This window comes from Grammomys surdaster, unplaced genomic scaffold (genome assembly GCF_004785775.1).
Source record: "Grammomys surdaster isolate TR1022 unplaced genomic scaffold, NIH_TR_1.0 134, whole genome shotgun sequence".
NCBI lineage: Eukaryota > Metazoa > Chordata > Mammalia > Rodentia > Muridae > Grammomys > Grammomys surdaster.
The window spans coordinates 7574084-7597781 of record NW_021604592.1 but is presented as its reverse complement, the minus strand read 5'-3'; the positions used below and the strand labels follow the sequence as shown (position 1 = coordinate 7597781).

The window sequence follows — 23698 nt, the reverse complement described above, 5'->3', positions numbered from 1 at the left end:
CTCAGGGTTTGCAGATTTGACAGAAGATGACCATCTTCGATCTTCGGGGATTTTCTCCAAGCAGGATGCTGGTGCCAAAGAGGGAAAGTGCGTGCTAGCCATGTGGCCCCACTTCACTTCCAGGTTTGCACCATCAGAACGTTGCAATTGCCTGCCAATCGCTTTTCTCCTCAGAGTCCGCTGAAGGCTCTCCTTTCCCAAGTTCCAGGAGGTGCACTTTGACAACAGCTGAGGAGCCAGCACCTGACAGCGTTCCCCGATCTAGTCCACGTCGGGGCTCACACTCCCTACTTTTCTCCTTCGCCTCCCCAACCCTCCCCGGTTCGGGTCCGCCCAAGCGCAGCAGCGCGAGCAACAGTTTGGTGCCCGAGCGAGCGGCGCGGGCCCGGGGGAGGACGCGCCCGCGGTTCTCACACCTCCGGGCGCACGCAGCCTCCCGCAGGCGCTCCGCAGCCGCCGGCGGGAGGACGCACGGAGCGCGCGCCGGCGAGGGCCCGCCAGCTACCCCGCCGCCCTGAGCGCCGCCAGCCCCGCAGTCTCCCTCCCCCCCCGAGGCCGGCCCCGCGCGTCGCCTCCCCACCGGGGCTGCCCGCCCAGCGCATGCGCGCCGCGCTGCCGGGCGTGCCGGCCACACTCCCCCCACCCACTCCGTGAGCTTGTCACTTCCTGCCCTCGCCCCATCTCCGTCCGGGGTCAGTCAGTCGCTCCCTGTCGCAGCCGGAGACTTCGCTGCTTCCCCCTTCCTACCCTCTCCACGGCGGTCGCTCGGGCTGTCCAGGGAAGGGGCGGCCAAGAGAGAACGGGACTGACTTCCATAAAGTTTCCCGAAGCATCTGCTACCCGAAAGGCCCCAGGTGGGGGACCCGCGCGGCTCCCCGCCCCTCTCCAAAGCCCGGGGGACCGTTGCAGGTGGAGCGGCGCTGAGGGGAGCCGGGCTCGGCGCGGCCGTTGCCCTGGCGAGGGGCGCCTCAGTCCTGCCCGCTCCGGTTCCAGCTCCTTCGGCTGCTGCGCCCGGCGGTTCCTCCTGTCAACTGCCTGCGCCCGCGCGCCGCCAGCTCGCCGAACCGGAGCGCGGAGGGCTGCCGTGAGCCGCCGCCGCCGCCACTACCGCCGCCGCGGCCCGAGGACGTGGTGAGCTGTGGCGCTTCCGCGTCGGCGCCGCCGGGGACTCTTTGGGAGCGCGCCGGGCCGCAGCCCGCTCGGCTTCACGCGGTGCGCCGGGGCTGCGCCAGGTGGGGCCCTCCACCGCGTCGTGCGCCCGGCTGGTGCCGCGGCCGCTCGGCCGCTCCGGGAGTTGAGTAAGTTGGGCGCACTTGGCGGCGCGGACCCGACCTGCTCCGGGGAGACCCCCCGACGCACGTGCGTGGCGGGAGGGCGCGAGCTGCTCCTCGGCCGCGCAGGGGGCCCCCGTCGCACCCCGCGTCCCGCGCCCGGCTCTCCGCGCGCCCGCCCGCCCAGCACGGCGAGGCCGCAGCCGCCTGCGCAGCCCGCCAGGCCTTCGCCGTGCGCCGCGCTGCGCTGCGCGCCGGACACTGCGTTTCCGGGTAGGGCGGTGAACCTGTGCGGGGACGTGGGGCTAGAGGCCGGCGGAGCGTCGGTTTCTTTCCCTGAGCGGAAGGTGCGGGCCCGGGGTGAGAGAGCGGAGAGCGCATGGTGGGCTGGTCTGTGGAGACTGCAGCCACAGCTTCCCCAGAAGTTCAGGGATAGTGATGAGTTTGTGCTTCTGTCCACAGCCAAGCCGCAATGAAGAGCTTCTCACAGTAAAAGGAAAATAGGTCGCACCCATTAAAAATGCCTTTGAGGGACAAATACTGTCAAACCGACCACCATCATCACGGATGCTGCGAACCAGGTAAGTCCGTTTTTTTTTTTTCTTTTTCCCAGTGTCCTTGCTCTCTTCCACCAGAGCTACTCTGCCTTCTGTTGTCTCTAAGAAGTCTTTCCTGAGTAACTCAGTTTCCCCAGTGTAAAACTACTCGCGTAATGCCAAAAGCCTGTACAAACTAGAGATCGCCCTTGCTTGATCCCCTAGAGAAAGTGCCACAAGTGTCACCGTCAATCATTTCCACAAGATCGGTCAGCTCCTTTCCCTTCTTTTTCAAGGCAGCTTTGTTAGTGGTGTACTCCATGCTCTGAATGTTTAAAACGGACGAAAAAGGCAAAGATAAGATAGGTGGTGGAATACTACCATTTATCTTTAAGAAAATTATCATTAAAATAAGTTTCCCATGAAGTGTTTTAAACCATAGGAAAATGTTTACCACTCCCCCAAACAAACAAATGAACAAAGCCAAAAGTTTAATTTGGGTCAAGAAGGTTGATTGAATATGTAGAGAAAATTGGGCTTTTTGAATTTAAAAAAACATTTTAAATGTTTTAGATAGAATTTATTGTATTGCAGGTTGCTTAGAATACTTAAAATATTTAAGATATTTTATTATGTTGAACAGGTTCTGTTAAATTTATGATATTAAAACTTTTTTGAGTCTCATGAATTTATTAGTGAATTTTAATTTGATAGACATTGTACTTGTAAACTATTGAGGGTTGTTAGAACTTTGGCCTTATCATAAAAGGGAATCATTGAAATCATACTGTCAACTACAAAAAAGATTTTTTGATTTTAGTTCAAAGACAAGTGTTTATCACTTTTTACTTTAAAGTTACCAGGGTTGGTAACTTTTTTCCCCCTACTTTGGTTTGCTTTTAATTGAAATATTTTAATTACAGCCATGTATTTAGATTTTTTTATCATAACTGTATTTGAAATTACTTTTTTTTAAAGGAGAAAAATCTCCTTTGCAGTGACAATAACCATTTGACTCCAGCTTTATGTCTGTTGGGTTTGGCTGGATCAATTTTAACCTAATAAAACAGATGCCTCTAGGATGGGACCTCACTTTCACTCATCTCCTGACTTGCCTAACTTCAGCAGCCTTTATAGTGCACCTTCTGTCTGTTTCTCACATAGTATGGAGTTGAATGGTCTTTAGTTTGCTTATTCATTTTTTTAACAAATCATTATTGAGCATCTCTTAGGTGCTAGGTCTTGCCCAAGGCAATAGAGATATAAATGGTGAAAAAGACAGTGTTTTCTTCATATAGTTTTTGAGTGGGAAGACATGGATTTAAACAAATAATGTAATTTCTGAACATGATTTATGGTACATGTCGGTAATTAAGTATTTAAGAGACTTTTAATGCCTTTAAAGATCCTTTCTGGATTTTAAATTTTAAATATGGATTGAATTTTTTTATTTAACAAGAAATCTTTAAGTATCAACAATTTAAAATCAAAAAATTATTGCTTATTAATAAATGCTTCCTTAGAACTAAATGCTTTGGAGTGTTTATTTCAGTGGAAAGCTAGACACGTGATGACTTTTAGGTTAGTGTCATCATTGCAGGGAAGGGATGTGCTGAGCGGGAGGGCATTTCCTGGTCTGGAAGAAGTATGGTGTGATAGTCATTGAGCTGTCCTCAGATGGATGCATGAGGATGCACCATCATTTGGATTATGGACAGAGGGTGAGGCTTGAGATGAGACTGTTCCTGAAGAGACCAATATGTCTTGATAGTCAATTTATAATGAGGAGTGTTATTAGAAGTCTTATCACTATATGCATATTCTTGTTTTAACAACTTCTTTTAAATAGTAGTTTTCAGAAGTTCAAAAAACAAGAATCTGATGTAACCATCTTGCAGATCCATCATTTATCATTCCATGGAAAATCTGTTTTCCATTATCTTCTCCCTTTCTCCAACAATTCCCTTTTCTGCTCTCCAACTTCTGTTTGACTCTTGGAACTCCAACTCCAACTGCTCTTGTAAGAGAGTAAAGTAAACTGTTCTGAGGGTTTGGATGTTTTTAGTTGGGGAGATAATTGTTTAAAACATTTGTAACCTGGATGGATCTGATCATTTGATCTTGGAACAGATGGCAGGCTGTATAAGAGGACAGTTTAGAAAATTACAGATATGTATATATGTATTTACAAGAGAGAGAGAGAGAGAGAGAGAGAGAGAGAGAGAGAGAGAGAGAGAGAGAGAGAGAGAGAGAATATGTGTGTATACAAGTACATGTACTCTAGTGGAAGGTTCTGAGGATGGTAGGTAAGAAACTGCTCTAGCTCTGAGGTTGGGTATTCTTATGTGGAAGTTGAAGTTGCTATATTACAGAAAGGTTTTTGGAGTATATACCTGAAGGAGGAACTCTTGGACAAAGTTTCTCCCCATAGCTCTCTCTTACTGTTTGTATTTTTCTTTCTTCTTTTTATCTCTAATTCTCTACTTCTTGCCTTCTGTAAAGCCAGTTCTTAGTTCTTTACAGTTAGTAGATATTTCCAGTCTTCGCAGCTAACTATATTTTATAGTTATCAATTGCTATCATGTATAGCTACTGAAAAGAGCTCTTTCTGACTGACCCCAAACAGACTGCTAATAAACCACTGCTGTTATTTTTCTTACAGGTTGACTTTGACTTACATTTTTGTAAAAAAGACTGTTTTTGGTGTCAGGAGAGCAGTTGTTTGTTCATGATAATACTGGTACTGCCAGGATGTTTACTGAGCACTTGGTATATCCCAGGCTGTGTTTTGATTAGTTTTTATCATATCTTAATAGTTACAAAGTTTTTGTTTTTGTTTTTTTGGAAACTTGTTAGCTCCATAAGAGAAGAGGATGAGATCTGAGCATTTAGTTGTCTTAGTTATACCCCAGTGAACAGCCACACAATTGACATGCAGGGAGTTTGCATCTGGGAATCTTACATTCTTTATTACTGCAGTTTTTGTCAATTCTTAAACTTAGTTGTCTGTATATTCCGCTTATGTACCTAGAGTGTTTCTTAAACTTTTGTTTGATAGAATGATAAGGTATTGAGATAAAGTTCCTCCTATTCGTGTGCACTGAGCACTTGGTAGGAAGGAGACTCTAAGGCTGCATCTGTATGCACAGCACAACTGCCTCAGCTATTCTGTCCAAAATGGAATTGCTATCCAGGTCTAAGGTGCAGAGCAGTAGGAGCACATCCAATTGAAGGAAACTTGCTCCCCCAAACCCCACACCAAGAGAAATGACCCTGGCATATGATGCCATTAATTAGGTAGGACATTATGTTCTTTTTTTTTTTTTAAAGGGTTAAATGGTTAGTTTTTCTTTGCTACATCTTGCTATTTGAGAGAGAGCTCATAGAAATACAGTTGTCCTTTCAGCTACTTTGTGTCACATGATCTAATCACCTTTTCACTCATCTGAGAATTTTGCAAAGGGGAGGAGGTGATATGAAAGTGAAAATTTTTGTTTTTAAAAATTGATAACCTACTCTGACAGAATCTTTCAATTCTGTTGGTATCCTGCCAAGATAATTTTCTCTTATCATCTATACACAGCCATATCAATTATATCTGTATAATGTGTATTAATGTAATTAATGTAAATAGGTCATGGTCTATACCCTGTTTGGTCCCTATAAAGAGACTTTGAAATTTGAAATTTTTCTCAGTTGAATATAGTACTACAGAGTACTTCAGTGAAAGTCTTGTATGCCTTGTATACTTGTCTGTTTTCTTTCTTCGGAAGTTGGGTTTGAGTTTTATTCTCATGATTAGCAAGGGTGCTTGATCAGATTATTTTTAAGGCTTTTGGAAGGGTTAACTGGGTATAGCTAAGAGTTTTGTTTTTTTTTTAAAATGTAGTTCCTACCTAAGGGAAACTAAAGAGGCAAGCAGTATATAATGAATGATACCAAAGCAGTAAGTATTTGCTGTTAGACCTACTAACTAGCCTTGATTGAGTCTTTAATATTGGGGATGATTGAGGTCTTCCCTCTATTGCTTCGTTTGTCTTATAAAGATGGTGAATTTTACATACATGAATATATATGGAGATATTCTCATTATTAACATAATTGTAGCAAACTACTGTTTGATTCAATAGTAAGTGTTTTAAATAACCCTGTTTTTTTGTGTGTGGGTTGGGTTGTGTGTTTGTCTTCCATGTAGTTTATATCCTGGAGCCTGGAGATCCTCCTTTATTACAGCAACCAGTACAGACATCCAAATCTGGTATTCAGCAAATAATTGAGTGCTTTCGATCAGGTATGAAAATTTTAGTTATATTTTTCGGAAATCACAGTAATTAAAAACTTTGTAGAAGTCCTGTATATTGGTTTTCTTTATAGAATAGTTTGAATTGTCATATTTTTAAGACAAATGAGTAAACATTGACTTGGTCTAGAAATTATTTTTCAATACTACCTACTAAATATTAATTTAGTTTTTTTCTGTAGTTTAGATCAATCTGGTATATTTTAATATAAAATGCTGTTACTTCTTAAGATTCAATTATTCTAGTTCTTTCTAAACTTTGGTGTAAATTATATTAAAATATGTGTGATATCATTCTGTGTTAATTTTCTTATCATTTCTGTTTTTGAGGCTCACCTCCTGCCAAATTCTGGAATTGTCAATGTCTTCAGTAGAGTACAGGGTAGAAAAAAGACATGTCTAATCCTGATGTCTTCAGATATATTTATTAAGCTTTTGTTTCTTTTTAAAAAATCATTTTTATTTTATTTTACATGTCTGAATGTTTTGACTGCCTGTTTGTCTATATACCACATGCATGTCTGGTGCCCAGAGAAGCTGGACGAGGGCATTGGATACCTTGGGGTGCAGTTACAAACAGTTATGGCCCTCTGTGTCAGTGTTCCAGAATTGAATCTGGGTCCCCTGGAAGAGCAGCCAGTGCTCTTAACCTCTGAGCCACCTGTCCAAACCCAAGCTTCTATTTCTTGGAGAAATTATAGGAATTGGCTATATATTTATTATATTTGCACAGTTACAGTTCAGTGCTTTGAAATAGGTATTACTCATTACATATAAGCAGTGAGAAGTTAAGGCTCCTGTGTTAACAGTGAGATCATAGATTGCTGTAGCTCTTACAACTCCTTTATCCATTTTTTAATAGATTTATGTTCTGACATTACTGTTTAGTCAAACATCAATAAGCAAATAAATACAATGAATGGGCACATGATTAATGGATAGTAGGATCTTGTCATTTTAAAGCTATTTTAAAGCTACTATCTTAATGAAAAATTTCTGAGGTCTAAAGGAAAGCATGATTATATAAAGCTGTGGATGAAGTTTTTTGAAGCATTTGTTTTACAATTTTACAGAGGAGGGACTGGAGAGTTGGTTCAGTGGTTAAGAATCCCTATTACCCTTCTAGAAGACCCAAGTTTAGTTCTCTGTATCCACATAGCAGCTTACAGTTGCCTATAACTCCAGTTCCAGGGAATCCAACACCCTTTTCTCATGTCCTTAGTGACTGAGAAAATATATGCATATATATGCATTTGACATATATGTATGTATATTTGCATATACTTATGCACACACATCAGTCATACATATAAAATACATAAATTGTTTTTAAAGAAAAAAAGTGTAGAGGGAGAAATAGACATTTGCTTTATAATTAAAAGAAAAAAGGTATCCTCAGATTAATTTTGTTCTCTGACCTGCAAAAACCATTTTGTAGACTTAGACTTGGCTTTTATGTCTGTTGTCTTTACTACAGTAAGTGTTTCAGTGCCTGTTATAGGCCTATCTTTATGCTAGGTGTCTACCTAACTTTCATTATTTGAGACTGAACCTTGACTAACAGAATAATCTGCAAGTTAAAGTCTCCTATGATGAATATAACTTTCACTTGTTAGGAGCAATTTATATTTCTTGTATTAGAGAATAGTATTTATTACTGTTTGTTTTAGCAACTTTAAAATGCATATTTTTTTTTCATTCTTTGGAATGAGAAACAGGTTTTTTTAAAAAAAAAAGAATTCATAATTTAGAGTTAAGGTTATGTTATACTGCTTTAGTTTATTACAGTATTATTCTATTATGTTAGAATTGATTACATCATAAGTGATTTATCTTATAAAATGCTTTTCAGAATGTTATGTATAGAAAGCTTGTGTGTTCTTTAAATTTTGGGAGATGTTCTCTTGCCTGTAAAGAGACACTACAACAACTCTTAAAAAGTAAGATTTTACTGGGGTCACTTATAGTTTCAGAAGTTTAGTCCATTATCATGGCGGGGAGAACTGTGGTATGCATAACACTGGAGCAGTAGTTGAGAACTACATCCTGGTCCACAGGCAGAGAGAGAGAGGGGTTGGGAAGGGATTGATGGATGGTAGACAAAGAGACAAAACAAGACACAGACAGCTGGGCCTGGGGTGTACTTTTGAAACCTCAGAGCCCTACCTTCAGTTAGGAATTTTCTCCAACAAGGCCAAACCTCCTCCAACAAGGCTGTACTTCCTAATCTTTCTAATCCTTTCAAATAGTGCTACTCCATGGTGACTAAGTGTCCAAGTATATGAGCCTATAGGGGCCATTTTCATTCAAACCACTACAGAAGGAAAATATCTAAAGATGAATTTTCTTATGCACTATAGTCATTGATTCTCTGGGTTTGGCAGTTCATACTATGTAAAACAGATAAAGATTGACGTAGTGAGATTGGTAATCTGAAACAGCCCATTCCTCAGCTGTTTATCTTTTGAAATGTGTTTGCTTTAGTTAGGGATTTTATTGTTGTGATAAAATACTATAATGAAAAGTGTCTTCATCAGGAAAGAGTTTATTTCATCTTATATCTTCATATTATAGTCCATCATTGAAGGAAGTCAGGGCAGGAACCTGGAGGCAGGAGCTGATGCAAAAGACATGGAGGGGTGCTGCTTACTGGCTTGCTCCTCGTGGCTTACTCAGCCTTCTTTCTTATAGCATCTAGGACCACTTGCCCAGAGGTGGCCCATCCACAATAGGCTGGGCCCTTTTATATCAATCATCAATCAAAACAATGCCCATGGAGACGCCTACAGACCAATCTAGTAGGGGCAGTTTCTCAGTTGAAGTTCTCTTTTTCGCAAATGACTAACTTGTGTCAAGTTGATGTAAAACTAGCCAAAAGTGTTCCTTTAAAAATTCTCCCCAGCACATTAGCCTAGAGGTACATATGTATATATGTATGTATGTTCTGGAAATACTATAATTTAAATTAATGGTGATGTAGAAATGTGCAAAGTTGTGCAGAGAAACTAACTTTGGATTAAAAGAGAATCATTAGACACATTCATTATTGTGTCCTACAAATCAGAAACTTTAATTTTCTCAAGACCATAATTTCTCACATATCTAGCAAATCTAAAGTCTACTGAAGTAGCTCTTTGTCGTACAAAGATATTTCAGGCTAAGGTAAACCTTAGGAGAATGGGTCACATGACTTAGGGGTTTAATGTCCATTCTAACCCAGGACTCAGGTCCTCCCTGACCCAGTCTTCTATATCACAGCCTCAGTGACTCATCTCTTTCCAGCCTCTTTCCACTGTAACTAGGTCACACACTTTGCATTGAAAAACCTATCCTAGTAGCACTGTGTGTCTGATAGATACTTGGCAGTACCACTGTGAAGCCCATGAGTCTTCTTAGCAAGAGACAGAGGCAAAGTCAGGTTGGATAGTAGTGTTTTCTGTAGGATCTGCTTTCATCTTCAAGCTCAGATAGTTGTTCAACTACTGTGTCATCTTTGAGATCTAACTTTCTTCCTTCTACACTGGGCTGTCTGAGCTGATACTAATTCCTACCCAAGCTGGATACTCATAAAGGCCTCTGGGTCTGGGGAAGGAGTTGACTCATTTCATCAGCTCATGTTTGCTACGCTGACTGCTTGACAGTTTTAACCCATTCTCATTGTCTTAGATTTCAGTGTTTGTGTCAGCTTTGCACTATTGTCTTGGCTTTAAATTAAAATTTCTTTCTGACCTCTGCTATTTCTAACTGATGTGTAAAACAGTTTAAGTAAAATTTTTTGGCGGGAGGAGGAAATGATATTGTGATATTATGGATACAGTTTATAGAGCAAAAAGTAAGTGTCCCACTACTCCTTTTACACGTGTGACTACTGCTGCGTAGTAGTTGTGTCCTTTTTAGGGGGATTTTTTATCCATGCAGTAGAAATGGTAGCAGACTGACATTCTTCTGCACCTTTACTTTGTGGATAAATTTGGTTGTTGAATTACTGTAGAGTTAGATGTGGCTATAGATTTTTCTGTAGCCTGACGGTTGGATGACTTAAAACCTGCTGTTGGCTACAAATACCAGCTTCTGGTACTACCTCCACCATGCCCTTTGCTGTCCTGGAGTCTTGTCCTGCCCAAGCAAATACTTCTAGGATTATACCTGTGATGTCTTTGGACCTCCCTCCTTTCTCTTAACATGCTCAGTGATCTTCCTTTTTCTCTGACTTATTTCAAAACAGAATTTAGAAGAAAAAAACCACAGTATCTTTTAGGTAGTTATATTGATTTAGTTGAGATTAATCTGTGTTAGTCTCTTAGTTATCATACAGAGGCAAAGAAGTTGTGGAATGTACTAAAGTTAGAAACAGGAAAATGAGGGAAGGTGCCCAGAATTCAAAATTAGTCTTTAGTATGAAATTTACATGTTAACTTCTTATAATAAATTATAAAAAGAAATAATGTATAAAATTATGAAGAAAAGGTTCTTTACATATAGAATCTACTATACTACTATATGCAAGGAACTTCATCCTCCTGTCCCTAGGAAAGAATAAATTATTAATTATGGTATGCTGGTGAAAAATAAGAAGTATTTTGTGTAATGGTTCTTGCTGTGGTTGTCTTCCTAGATTTTATCATCTCAAACTTAGTTCTGATTGAAGTAATTTTAATTGAAGTTAGTTTAAGCCATGACCAAATTTTGATGCTGTATTTTTAATTCTACTTAAGCTTAGCATGGAAGTAAGGCCTGTGAGAGATGTGTAACAGAGAATGCTCTATTCTGTGATTGGATTCCTTCTTTGTTTCTCCCTCCCTCCCTCCTTCCCTCCCTCCCTCCTTCCCTCCCTCCCTCCTTCCCTCCTTCCTCCTTCCTTTTTGTTTCTATACACAGTCTATACTTGTGTACATGAATGCAATGTCCAAAGAGACTAGAAGAAGGCATTAGGTCCCTTGGAGCTGTAGTTATAGGTAGTTGCTGAGCCAACTGATACAGGTGCTGAGAATTTAACTGTGGTCATTTGGAAGAGCAGCAAGTGCTTTCAGTGGTGGAACTTTCTTTTCAGCCTTGATGCATTTTTTTTTTCATTGTTACATAGCAATTATAGGAAATTTAAAATGGGACCAGCTACCTTTTGGGTTAATTTATTATTTTTAGCATTCATCTTCAAAACATGTAGGATTATGTTCTTGAGAGCAGGTAGTTATACAAGTTTGAAGTTTTCAGTATTGGTAAACCATATCCTTTACTTACGTGTTTCCAGTGAATTGAATAGTATTGTATGTGACATTTAATGGGTGCTACATTGAGTGTTTGTTAGGGGAAAGTGAAAGATTCATCAAGTAGGCACAGTCTTAAAGTAATTTATCCTACTTATAAGTTACTATCGTATGTATCAGTTTTCTACTGCCAAAACTCTTACCCTTTTTGTTGTTGTTAAGATCTTGCTTGATGATCTATTAAACAGTGAGTTCTAAGGTAATTTAAGAAGCTAAATAAAAGAGAGTAATTATTTTTAAAAAAGAAATAATTTGGATAAAATCAGCATGACTCTTTCTCAGGATTACAAGTGTGGATGAACTTATGCTGCTGTCTAGATTACCATGCCTGTGTCTCAGGGAAGGAGGAGTTTAGTATGACAGAGGCTGTGTCTGTTTGTGACTTAGCAATCAGAAAAGTGGTAGCTGAGTTTTGAATAAATCGTTCTGTTATGATGGAAAAAATACAGCGTCTTAAATGGTGGCTGAAACCTTTTAATATCTGTTTGTGCAACAAGCCACATCTTATTTTTCTCGTTTGTAAGTGTGAAGCATTAGAAAACCATATATAGAGATTTTTTAATAAAGTCATCCAGGCATTGTCCTGAAGATAGGAACACAGCAGTGAGCATCAGGGTAACTCTTCTCTTAGATATCATACACAGTGGGTAAACAGAAGATACACTGACTAAGTGCAAGCTAGTCGGGCAGCTGAGGAGATGAGAAGGGCCGTTGAGAGTGCAGGTGATAGATTCTTCTCAGAGAAGGCTTCCTAGTGGAAGTGACATCTGACCTGGGGTCTGGAGTCAGAACAGGGAGGGAGGTGTTATAGTACAAGTCATGAGGGTGATGGCACACAAAGGACAGAGGAGCAAGAGGACATCAGCTGTATTTCTGACCTAAAAGAAATTGGTGTGCCTGAGTAACTGGCAGGCATGTGCATGTGTGTGTGTGCGTATGCGTGTTTGTATTTTGAAGTAAGTGTTTATAACTGATAGGATAGAGAAGATACTTTTTTTTTAAATGCCTATTGGGAATAAGTAATATGCTCACTACTAAATAGAACTATTTGAATAGGAATATTAAGAAATTAATGTTTGTCTTTTTTTAAGATCAAGAGAGCCTAGTGGACAAAGTGACCTAATTTAAGGAGATAAATCTTTTACGTTTATACCTTACTGTTTATTAATTATAGCCTCATGCTTATATGAGATTGGTAATGCTTTAAATATGCTGCTATTTGCTTATTTAAACTTAAAGTTAAAAGTCAATTTTTAAATTGTTTTTAATTATGTCTATATGTTTGTATGTGTGTGTGTGTCTGTCTGTCTGTTTGTCTGTCTGTGAGTACAGTGAACATGTACTCTGTAGGTGCCTGCAGAGGCCAGAGGTGCTAGATCCTTCTGGACCTGGAGTTGAAGGTAGTTAATGAGCTTCCAGACGAGGGTGCAGAAAACCAAACTTGCATCCTCTGCAAGAGCAGAGCATCCTCTTACCCACACAGCCATCTTTCTAACCCCTTTAGTTGCGTTTTTTTAGTTAAATAGATTTATTTTTCTTCAATCATTTTTCCTTCAGTGTCAACTATTTTTTAAAAAGATATTTTTACTTTATGTGTGAAAGTCTTTTGCTTGCATGCATGTTTGTGCACCATATGTATGCCTGGTACCTGCTGAAGCCAGAGAGGTTGTTGGATCCCCTGGAACTGGATTTATGGATGGTTGCCAGCCTTTATATGGGTGGTGGGAACTGAATCCAGGTCTTCTGCAAGTGCAGTAAGTGATTTTAACTGCAGAGCCAAAAGGTATAGCCCAGGCTGTCCTCACTCATGATCTCTTGCCTCTGTCTCTTTGCTATATCCTACAGGTATATTCACCACAATAGGCTCTGTTGACTATTTTTTAAAGGCAAGATTCAATTTCTATTTTGGGTATAGTGGTTCTTTTAATTTAGAATCAGTACACAAAATTTTCCTTTTTTCCCCCTCCCTATATTCAGCTACATTTTATGAAACCAAATGTTTATCTGTTACAGAGGCTTAGCTGAAGTATTTCATTTCATTCCTTGGTTTACCTCACATAGTTTGGTAATGACTTTGGGGCTAGATAGGAACCAAAAGGAACCAAATATATTAGCTGACTATCATGAACTCCTTAGTAATGTGAAATGGCTAGTTTTGTTTTGTTTTGTTCTATGATACAAGATGGTGAAGCTTAAAAAACAACCGCAGATATTATATAGTTTGTTAAGATAATATAACTAGCCAGGTGGTAGTGGCACATGCCTTTAATCCCAGCAGAGGCAGGCAGATTTCTGTGATTTTGAGGCCATCCTAGTCTACAGAGCTAGTTCCAGGACAGCCAGGGCTATACAAAGAAACTTTTGTCTCGAAAAACAAAGCACAGCAAGTAACAACAAAAACAGAAAAAGAAAAAAGAAAAAAAAATAGCTAGATAAGATCACATTAACAAATCTTTTCTGTAGTGAGAATTCTGGGAATTTGATTTCTTTAAAAAACACAGAAATATTAAAAGACTGTGGTTTAATCCAGGTGTGGGATCTGGGGCTGCTTTGAAGCAGCTTTCTATGAGTTGCCTCGTGTTCTAGCAGTGGCATGGTTTTGCCAGCTACTGATAGCTTCTGTGATTGTGTGATACTTGGAAATCTGAGAACTTTTTAGAGGGCATATAAATGCTAGGTTCCCGAGAGGCTGGTCATTAGAGGGGTTGGTTGTAGTTTGTTAGTAGTTGCGCTCAAAGAAGAAACAAGAAGAAATTAGATTCAAAGATCTCCCTCTCCCTCCCCTCCCCTCCCCTCTCCTCCCTTCTCTCCTCCTTCCCTCTCCTCCCTTCCTCTCCCCTCTCTTCCCCTCTCCTCCTTTCTTTCCTTCTAGTGATTTAGTAAAAGGGGGTGAAACCAGGGGTGGAATGGTGGGATAAAGAATAGGAAAAAGAAGAACATACAAAAATAGAAAAGTCTGGCTACACTTATCAAGTTGTATTATCTTTTTACAATAGAATTTTGAGGTCTGGCCTATTTTTAACATAATGATAAAATATACTCTTAAAAGTTAAATATATGTTGGGCCCTGGAAGATTTATACTGAACACTATTATAGAAAAAAAAAGTGTGGGACTGATTGTTTTGAAAATATGCAAATGGGTAGTGGCTCTCACAATTCAATAAAGATGGTAGTACACTATTCCTGCCTACATCTAAAAAAAAAAAAAAGTTAAATATAAATGTAAGTTGCTAAAGATTGGGTTAAAAACATTGAACTTTTATAGACCCTACATTTTTCTTTTCATTTATTCTTCTCTCTTACGGTACATCCTAACTGTAGACTCCTCTTTCCACTCTTCCCAGTCTCCCAACCACCCCTCACCTCTTCTGTCTTCCAGATCCACTGCTCCTGTTTCCCTTTAGAAAAGGGATTTCTAGGCTTTCAAGTGATACCAGCCAAACATAACATAACAAGATGTAATGAGACTAGGCACAAACCCTTATCAAGTAGGAGGAAAAGTGTCCCAAGAGCAGGCCAAAGAGTCAGAGACACCCTCACTCCCACTGTTAGGAGTACCACAAATACTCCAAGTGAAACAACTGTAGCATGTGTACAGAAGACCTAGCACAGACCCAAGCAGGGTTGTGATTGACATTTCAGTCTCTGTGAGCCCCTATGAGCCCTACTTAGTTGATTCTGTGAGTTGTATTTTGGTGTCTAAGACCCTTCTGGCTCCCACAATCCTTTCTCTCCCTTTTTTGCAGGCTTCCTGGAGCTTCATCTAATGTCTGGGTGTGGTAGACCCTACAGTTTTAATTACACTATGTTAAGACAGTTTATATTCTTCAGTAGTACCAGAGCTTCAGGCAAAAATGCTTGTTAAACGACAGAATATTCAGTACTTAAATGATCTTAAGGGCATTAGTCAGGATACCTTGTCAATGAAAGTGACAAAATTAAGGTATTTATATTAATTAGTAAGTTACTATAGCAAAGACCTGTAGGAAGTAAAAACAAAGTCTTGTTTGTGCTTTATTCCTTGTGGATGTTTTAAAGTTTTGGTATTTTTTTTTTTTTTTGCCAATTTTTCTTCTGTATCTTTTGATCTTCCACCACAGTGTTTAGATTTCCCTAGATCAGTAGCGTTTCTCTATTATTAGAACTGAATACTTGTGGTTATAAATGATAGGCTTGGTCCTGGCTGCTTTGAGGGTTTATAATCTAATTAGACCACAGTAATTATATTGACATATATTGGAATTGGGGCAAGATTTCTCATGGATAAAGGCTTGAGGTATATAAATTGATAGTGCTATCAAGGAGCCTGAGCAAAGTTCAAAATTCCCTCTCAGTAGGGGAAAAGGGAAAAAGCATAACTCCATGTTGGCCCAGAGCCTGAAGTAATGTAAACCTAATTTTAAAAGGATAGTCATAGATAATCATGTGGCAAAATACAGACCTTTAATCGATTAAGAAATGTGTTTAAAAAACCCCCCCAAACCAAAATCCTCTTATTTTTCATTTCCATGTTTAGAAAAGAGCTGGCAGAACCAGCAGAAATGTAAAGAAATGATGAGAAATATTTCTTGTGTTTCCAAACCTTCCAAATGATAATCTCTAGGGAAGGCTTTAGGGATTTATTTTCAGTGCTCAATCTGATGTCCAAAACACTGTCTTGGAATATCCAGTGAATTGATTAACTACTGAAGTAGGAGGAGGGAATCAGAGTTTGGCTGTCTAAATTGCCAAATCATAATATTTGCTTAGAATTTATCCTTTAGTTAATAAATATTCTGTGGTAGAAAATAGCATTATCTGTGTCTTGTTTTCAGAGTAAATGTGCTTTTGGATTATCAGGTTAATAACCTTTTTAAAAATGCAGGTCAGAATTAATTTTTATATATTTCTTTTCCCTCCAGGAACCAAACAACTTAAACATATTTTATTAAAAGATGTGGACACTATTTTTGAATGTAAATTATGCCGTAGTCTCTTTAGAGGATTACCAAATTTAATTACTCATAAAAAATTTTACTGCCCACCAAGTCTCCAAATGGATGACAGTAAGTTTTATTCATATATGCATTTATACATTTTAAAGTTAAGTATTTTTACTGCTTCTATGTATTTTTGTATTAAAATGGAATTGATACATAGTTATAGGTAACTGAGTGATGCAGAATATGAAACATTTGACATTGTTATATTCACTTTCTTGGATACATATACATATACAGATATATACATATATATGTATCAGTGTTTTCATTTATTTTTCCTAATCTATGAATTTAAATCTGTGAATATATTTATTTGTATTGAAATATTGAGGATTGTTTTTGAATGTCTATATGGGTCATATATAGTTTAGTTAATGTTTGAAAGTTAGAATATTAATTCTGTCTTTAAGGGAGCAATTTAATAGTATATTATTTTAATTTAACAGCTTGTTGCTAAATATGATTGATTGCATACTCAGACTCTCCTTAAGTAAATGAAAATGCTTTCAATAAGTAGCCAAGAATGAGTAAATTACTTGATATTTCGAGAATGGCAGAGAGCATTAAAAATATTTATTAACCTTTTAGTGTTTTCTGTATTTTAATATGAGGATTATATTTGTTCTTAGTGAAATTTATTTATACATAACCAGTATTAGATTGAATCTAGACAAACAAGATTATTACTTTTTGTGATTAAAGGCAAGTTAGCATTCTAATAGTCTTTGTGGAACCAAATGTTTTTTGAATAAATAATATGTATAAGTGTTATTTTTTCTTGTTTTAAAGAATTTATATTAATTCTTTAAAACATAGTAATACTAGGTACCTTCATTATTTCTTGTTCAGGGATTTAAACTTTGCAGATTTACAAAATGAGATATTTATTTTAGTAACATGGTACCATAGTTACATTGTGGCTCTTTCGCATTTTTCAACTTAAACTCACCTTTTTTTGTTTTAAAGCTTTTTGGTAGGGAGATATAATGCAAAAATTAAATAATAAAGTATTTCTTTAATTATTGTTAAATTATGCTAAAATGTATTATAGTATATAGATAAGATATTTCATATTTGTCTAGAAATTTTTACATAAAGAATATAGTCGTATTTTATGGGAACTTAAGATAATATTCTTCGTGGTGCTTTATCCATCCTGGGTTATGGAAACTTTGGGTTGGTTTTGCTAGTCTAAATCTTTGAGACTAAAAGTGATAATATTTTTATTGTTGAAGATATTCCATGTGCTTATATTTGATCACATTGAACCTTTTATTATTGAATTGTAAATTAAAAGGTAGTTTAGAGAAAATATTTTAAAGTCTAACATTTTAATTAAAGTAGAATTTGATTTCTTGGTGTTCCTCACTATATTATAGGTAATTTATATAGTACAGTTGATAAATGGAGTTACCAGATTTTTGTACATTATTCTTGGCGGCTCTACATATACTTTCATGAAAGTATTATCACACTGCATTACTATTTACAAAAAGAAATAAGGGCTGTGAAGATGGTTGGCTTATCACAAAATCTTGAGGATCAGAGTTTGTGTCTCTAGAACCTATATACATGCAGAGTGGGATGGTGGCCTGTCTGTAACTTCAGCCTCAGAAAGTGGAGACAGGGGAATCTCTCATGCAAGCTGACTAGCAAGACACATTAGTGAGTTCAGGTTCTGAACCTGCCAGAAGGAATAAGGTGAGAGTGATGGAGGGTGACTCACCATCAACCTTTGGTTTCCACAAGCATACACACATATACCCACACATAAATACCCTCACATGTAAACATATACACACCAAGCACACTCATGAAAATGAGGAAGAGGAGAAAGAGGGTGAGAAGAATTACAGTGGATTAGGTTGTGATTTCTAAGTAGTCATTAGATGTAGTATTATATGTGTAACTAGATTTTAGAATTGTATGTGGAACCATAACTGATGCCGGCTGGCCTTGCTGAGAAGACTTACTTGGTTGCCTATTGAAGGGGTGGCTATTGCATAAATAAGCAAAACTAGACTAATGGATAGTTTTTAACCAATTGTTTTATTAAAATATTATGTTGAGAAAATTGTATAAGACTGGGTTTTTATACCTCATGCCATTTATTTTGATGTGCAAATATTTTCTTATTTCTGTTCAGCTGTCTCAGTGGACAGAATCTGTATTGTTTTTTAAGGCTTACATTGACTAGAACACTACTATATTGTATTAAAAATCATATGTATAGTAACATCCTTCCTGATATTGTATCCATTCTGAGTTGTAACAACTTGAGTTGGCTTTCGTACTCTAAAATTTTCAGACTAAAAAATAAGTGATGGTATTTTTATTGTGTAGGGTGATCCATGTGCTTGTCTGTTTTATAGTAAGGGACCTTAGAAGCAGAAGTAGCTCTTCAGATTAAACCTTTCTCATTTGGTAAATTAAAGCAAAGTTTTAATTTAGTTAATAACTAGGTTTTATGTTCATAAAATACTGAAAAGTAGATAATGCTATAAAAAGATACATGTACTACTAAAAACTGTTTCATTACATATTTTAAAATATTAGAGGGTTAGAGCAAGTTAATTTTTTCAGGTTAAAAACAGTTTTTTTTTTCTTCACAGATCTTCCTGATGTAAATGATAAGCAAAGCCAAGCCATAAGTGATCTCTTAGAAGCCATATATCCAAGAGTGGACAAGAGAGAATATATTATTAAGCTAGAACCCATAGAAACCAACCAAAATGCAGTGTTTCAATACATTTCAAGGACTGATAATCCTGCTGAAGTGACAGAGTCAAGCAGTACCCCTGAACAAACTGAAGTTCAAATACAGGAGACAAGCTCGGAACAGCCAAAAGCAGTCCCCGATGCAGACACAGAGGTGGTGGAGGCCATAGAGTCTCCTCCTGTAGAGACTGTTGTAGATGAAGCCACCGCTCCTGCCGAGGAACAACCTCAGGAATCACAGGCTGACTTGGAGACATCTGACAGTTCTGACCTTGGTCACCAGTTGATATGTTGTCTTTGTAGAAAAGAATTCAATTCTAGACGAGGTGTCCGTCGTCACATTCGAAAAGTACACAAGAAAAAGATGGAAGAACTAAAAAAATACATTGAAACACGAAAGACTCCAAACCAGTCTTCAAAAGGACGCAGTAAGAATGTTCTGGTTTCATTAAGTAGGAGTTGTCCAGTTTGTTGTAAATCATTTGCTACAAAAGCGAATGTAAGGAGGCATTTTGATGAAGTTCACAGAGGACTGAGGAGGGATTCAATTACTCCTGATATAGCGACAAAGCCTGGGCAACCTTTGTTCCTGGATTCCGCTTCTCCTAAAAAATCTTTTAAGACTCGAAAACAAAAGTCTTCAAAGGCTGAATACAATTTAACTGCATGCAAATGCCTCCTTTGCAAGAGGAAATACAGTTCACAAATAATGCTTAAGAGACATATGCAAATTGTCCACAAGATAACTCTTTCTGGAGCAAACTCTAAAAGAGAGAAAGGCCCTAATAATACTGCCAGCAGTTCAGAAGTAAAAGTTAAAGTTGAGCCAGCAGATTCTGTAGAGTCTTCACCCCCTTCCATTACCCATTCTCCACAGAATGAACTCAAGGGAACAAATCATTCAAATGAAAAAAAGAACACACCGGCAACGCAGAAAAATAAAGCTAAACAGGACTCTGAAAGCCCTAAATCAGCTAGTCCTTCAGCTGCAGGTGGCCAGCAAAAAACCAGAAAACCAAAACTTTCAGCTGGCTTTGACTTTAAGCAACTTTACTGTAAACTCTGTAAACGCCAGTTTACTTCCAAGCAGAACTTGACTAAACACATAGAGTTGCACACAGATGGAAATAACATTTATGTTAAGTTCTACAAGTGTCCTCTCTGCACTTACGAAACTCGTCGGAAACGTGATGTGATAAGACATATAACTGTGGTTCATAAAAAGTCATCTCGTTACCTTGGGAAAATAACAGCCAGTTTAGAGATCAGAGCTATAAAAAAGCCTATTGATTTTGTTCTAAACAAAGTAGCAAAAAGAGGCCCTTCAAGGGATGAAGCAAAACACAATGATTCAAAACATGATGGCGCTTCCAATTCTCCTAGTAAAAAGTTTGAAGTAGCCGACGTCGGTATTGAAGTGAAAGTCACAAAAAACTTTTCTCTTCACAGATGCAATAAATGTGGAAAGGCATTTGCTAAAAAGACATACCTTGAACATCATAAGAAAACTCATAAGGCAAATGCTACCAATTCACCTGAAGGAAACAAAACCAAAGGCCGAAGTACAAGATCTAAGGCTCTTGTCTGGTGAGGAACAGTTACAGAGTTTTGTTCCCCCTCCCCCTCATCGATCTAAACAAAATCATTTGGCCATAATTTATAGCTGGTTCCATTTTAACATATTTTTTTCTTCCATAAATCATATGGCAGTAGGAACTGCAAGAGGGATGGTTATTGCTTTTATCTCTCAGTGACCTTTATTCCAGTAGCTTGGGAACAAAAGTTGATTTCAGAACTTGCCTTCCACAGGACAATGCAATGTAGCTGTAGGTAGATGACACAGGGTCAGTGCTTTTGTTTTTGTTTTAATGTTGGAAAATATACACATTTATTTCGGTCTATGTTTACATAGAAATCTCGTGTTTAACTAACTTGCACAGGTTTAATTTGACTCAGTCTACTAATTTTATTTAGTCTACTAATCCTAATGCATTGTAGGAAAGTTAAATATATTAGAATGAATTTATGAAGGAAATTATTATAGGAAAAACATTTTAAGGAATTGTAATTATTGTAAAATTTTTTAATGGTTAAATAAGGACTTAGAAAAAAATCCCCAGGTGGAATTTAGAAAAATTAACATTTATTATTTACTTTTAGCACGTTACTTCCAGGGGAAGGGGTAAAGTTAGTAAACACAAGTTTGTTTGTTTGTTTGTTTTAGGATTATATGTTAGTGAGTTTTTAAGTTTTGATCTATAGGGAAAGATTTTTTAGGTACATATATTCTTGTTTCCCTTTCTGTTTAATAAACTTATAAGTGATCATTTCAGTGTAGTTAGTATTATTCAGTAGTTTTGTGTGTGTGTGTGTGTGTGTGTGTGTGTGTGAGAGAGAGAGAGAGAGAGGGAGAGAGAGAGAGAGAGAGAGAGAGAGAGAGAGAAAGGAGAGAGAGAAATGAGAATGATGAGAATGATTTTGGCCAAAAGGAAAGCAAAACCCTTCTTTGGAAGAAAGAACAATTTTACTTTTTAAAAGAAATTCTGGAACAAATTAAATATTATAAAATGTGAAGTAAAATAGGGAGTAGACCCTCTATACTTCGTTTTGTAGGTCTCTATATTTTTAAAGTTTGTTTGCAACACCTATGCCCCTTGCAATTAGACATTTAATGTCCCTAGTATTACATAAGTTTGAGATACAGCCTCTAAAGTAAAGTTCTTAGTTTCAGTGCTTAGTATGTTAATGTGGTTTGATGATCACACTGTTTTTACTTGTGTGGGAGACTTAAGATGAAACCATCCTTTAGTAGTCATTTCTGTTGTGTAATTTGAAGACGAGGTTTTATTGGTAAACTCAAAGTGTTCATTTATTCCTATTTCTCCTCAGATAACTTCAAGTGATGTACGAAAAGGTTTGGAGTTCATTTTTGTGGAAAGACTTTAAGTTGTTAGAACCACTAAACGTCTTCACATGGTACTATGAGGAAAAAAAAAAAAGAACATTTTCATAAAATCTCAACTGTAACTGCTGATTTCTGACTAAAAACAATAACCATCTAACCAGTTTCTAAGGCAATGCCCATTCCAGCACTTTCGAGTAGCTGTGATATTATATATTGTCTTCATAGACCTTGAATATATAGTCTACAATTTCTACAAAAATGTTGGGAATTTCACTTTCCAAATAATTTGTTGATTAAAATGATCAACAACTTGAAGGAAATAATAGTTTTCAATTGATATAAACTTTGTGTTTTTAGTGGTTTAAGTTTATTTTGTTTTACATGCAAAATTTTATCTAGCTTGTATAGATAAGTATGACTTTTGTAGAGAGCTTGTCAATAGGATCAGAAGACAGATCAGTATCAGTACATATGAATATTTAGTAGCTACTGAGTATTTATAGTTATTCTGAATCCATTTAAATTGAGTTTTTCTTTAGCACTTAAATGTTTGAAAGTTTTATTCTGAAATACATACTACAAAATGTTCCAGTTCATTTTATGCATAGATCATTATTACATTTGTCATTTGTAAACAGACGTTTTTATGAAAATTAAACATTCCCCTATTTTTCTTTAAATTTTATATAAAGCACTTTAATGATCGATGCAATCTTACTTCTCAGTTCCTATTTTTTTAAAGAACACATTTACTACTGTTTATATGAAGGTAATAAATAGCTTACTGATATTTTATAGATGCAGACAATCCACGTGCAACCACTTCTTATGTTTCTACTTTATTTCTTTAAATGTTGCTGGAAAGGAAGATAGGGGTGTCCATCTTAATTTTTTTCTCCCAAGCAAAAATTTTAAATGACCACTTTAGATAATATTTGATTCCTACTGTAAAATGGAAAATAATGAATTCTTGTCCATCTTTTGTAATCAAGATTTTAGGAAAAAAAGAAATACATCTATCTTTATGAAATTTTGGGCAGGTTTTTGTGTATCAATATTTTGTACTTTTAGGGAATATTTTATTTTTTAGTAATTTGTGTCAAATTATTTTAAAAGGTACTGCAGAAAGTATACCATGTTTTTATATAGGTTCACAGCTGTACTTAGAATGGACCTTGTCCATCTGTATCCTTTTTGTATAAACTTTTAAATGTCAAAGATCTAGAAGGTCATAATAAAATGCTTCTATAGGTAGAAAAACATTTATCTTTCTCAGTGCTTTGCACTAAAATATACTGTGAAAGGAATTTAGAAAGACTGTAATTGTTGCTGGAAATGTTCTATATTGAATGTACATGTTTATGTTGGAAAAATGTACTCTATGTGATGAAATAAACCAGACTAAACGTTACTTCAGCTAAATGTGCTTCAACACAGGTACATTGGTTGAAACGTAAATGTTTTATTCTACTCAGTGACTATGAGCAGCTACACTTGAAGTATATCCTGATAGTTTTATTTTTAAGAAGTAATGATTTCTCTTTAATTTAAAAACATTACTTTTCCACAGATGGAAAATTTGTACTTATAGGTCTAATGTTAATGACTAATAGCATAATATATTTAGGGACCAAATGTGTAGTAGGTGGCATTTAATTTATAAACATCTTCATTAGTTGCACATTATTAAACCTGTATTTTTGACATTTTCAAGGTGTTAT

General features: G+C 37.4%; 1 protein-coding gene across 3 annotated transcripts; it reads left to right on the top strand.

The window, feature by feature from the left end:
- Positions 1 to 702: 702 nt before the first annotated feature.
- On the top strand, positions 703 to 23683 carry Znf800 (zinc finger protein 800). 3 transcript variants are annotated; one of them, XM_028762592.1, is made up of 6 exons: positions 703 to 854; positions 1734 to 1852; positions 6003 to 6098; positions 16274 to 16417; positions 18967 to 20659; positions 21962 to 23683. In XM_028762592.1, coding segments are annotated over exons 2-6 (1995 nt in total). In that variant the 5' UTR covers positions 703 to 854; positions 1734 to 1791; the 3' UTR covers positions 21963 to 23683. The 3 variants fall into 3 exon arrangements, with proteins under 3 accessions (XP_028618425.1, XP_028618423.1, XP_028618424.1); XM_028762590.1 differs by lacking the exon at positions 21962 to 23683 and having other exon boundaries at positions 18967 to 21409; XM_028762591.1 differs by lacking the exons at positions 703 to 854; positions 21962 to 23683 and adding an exon at positions 1252 to 1298 and having other exon boundaries at positions 18967 to 21409.
- The last annotated feature ends 15 nt before the right edge of the window (positions 23684 to 23698 follow it).

What these genes read in the sequence shown, in the direction of transcription:
- Znf800 (XM_028762590.1), top strand. Translation starts at nt 1,792, where the DNA reads ATGCCTTTGAGGGACAAATACTGTCAAACCGACCACCATCATCACGGA. An exon ending in TCACGGATGCTGCGAACCAG is followed by an intron (nt 1,853 to 6,002) that starts GTAAGTCCGTTT and finishes TCTTCCATGTAG; the next exon opens with TTTATATCCTGGAGCCTGGA. An exon ending in AAGTCTCCAAATGGATGACA is followed by an intron (nt 16,418 to 18,966) that starts GTAAGTTTTATT and finishes TTTTCTTCACAG; the next exon opens with ATCTTCCTGATGTAAATGAT.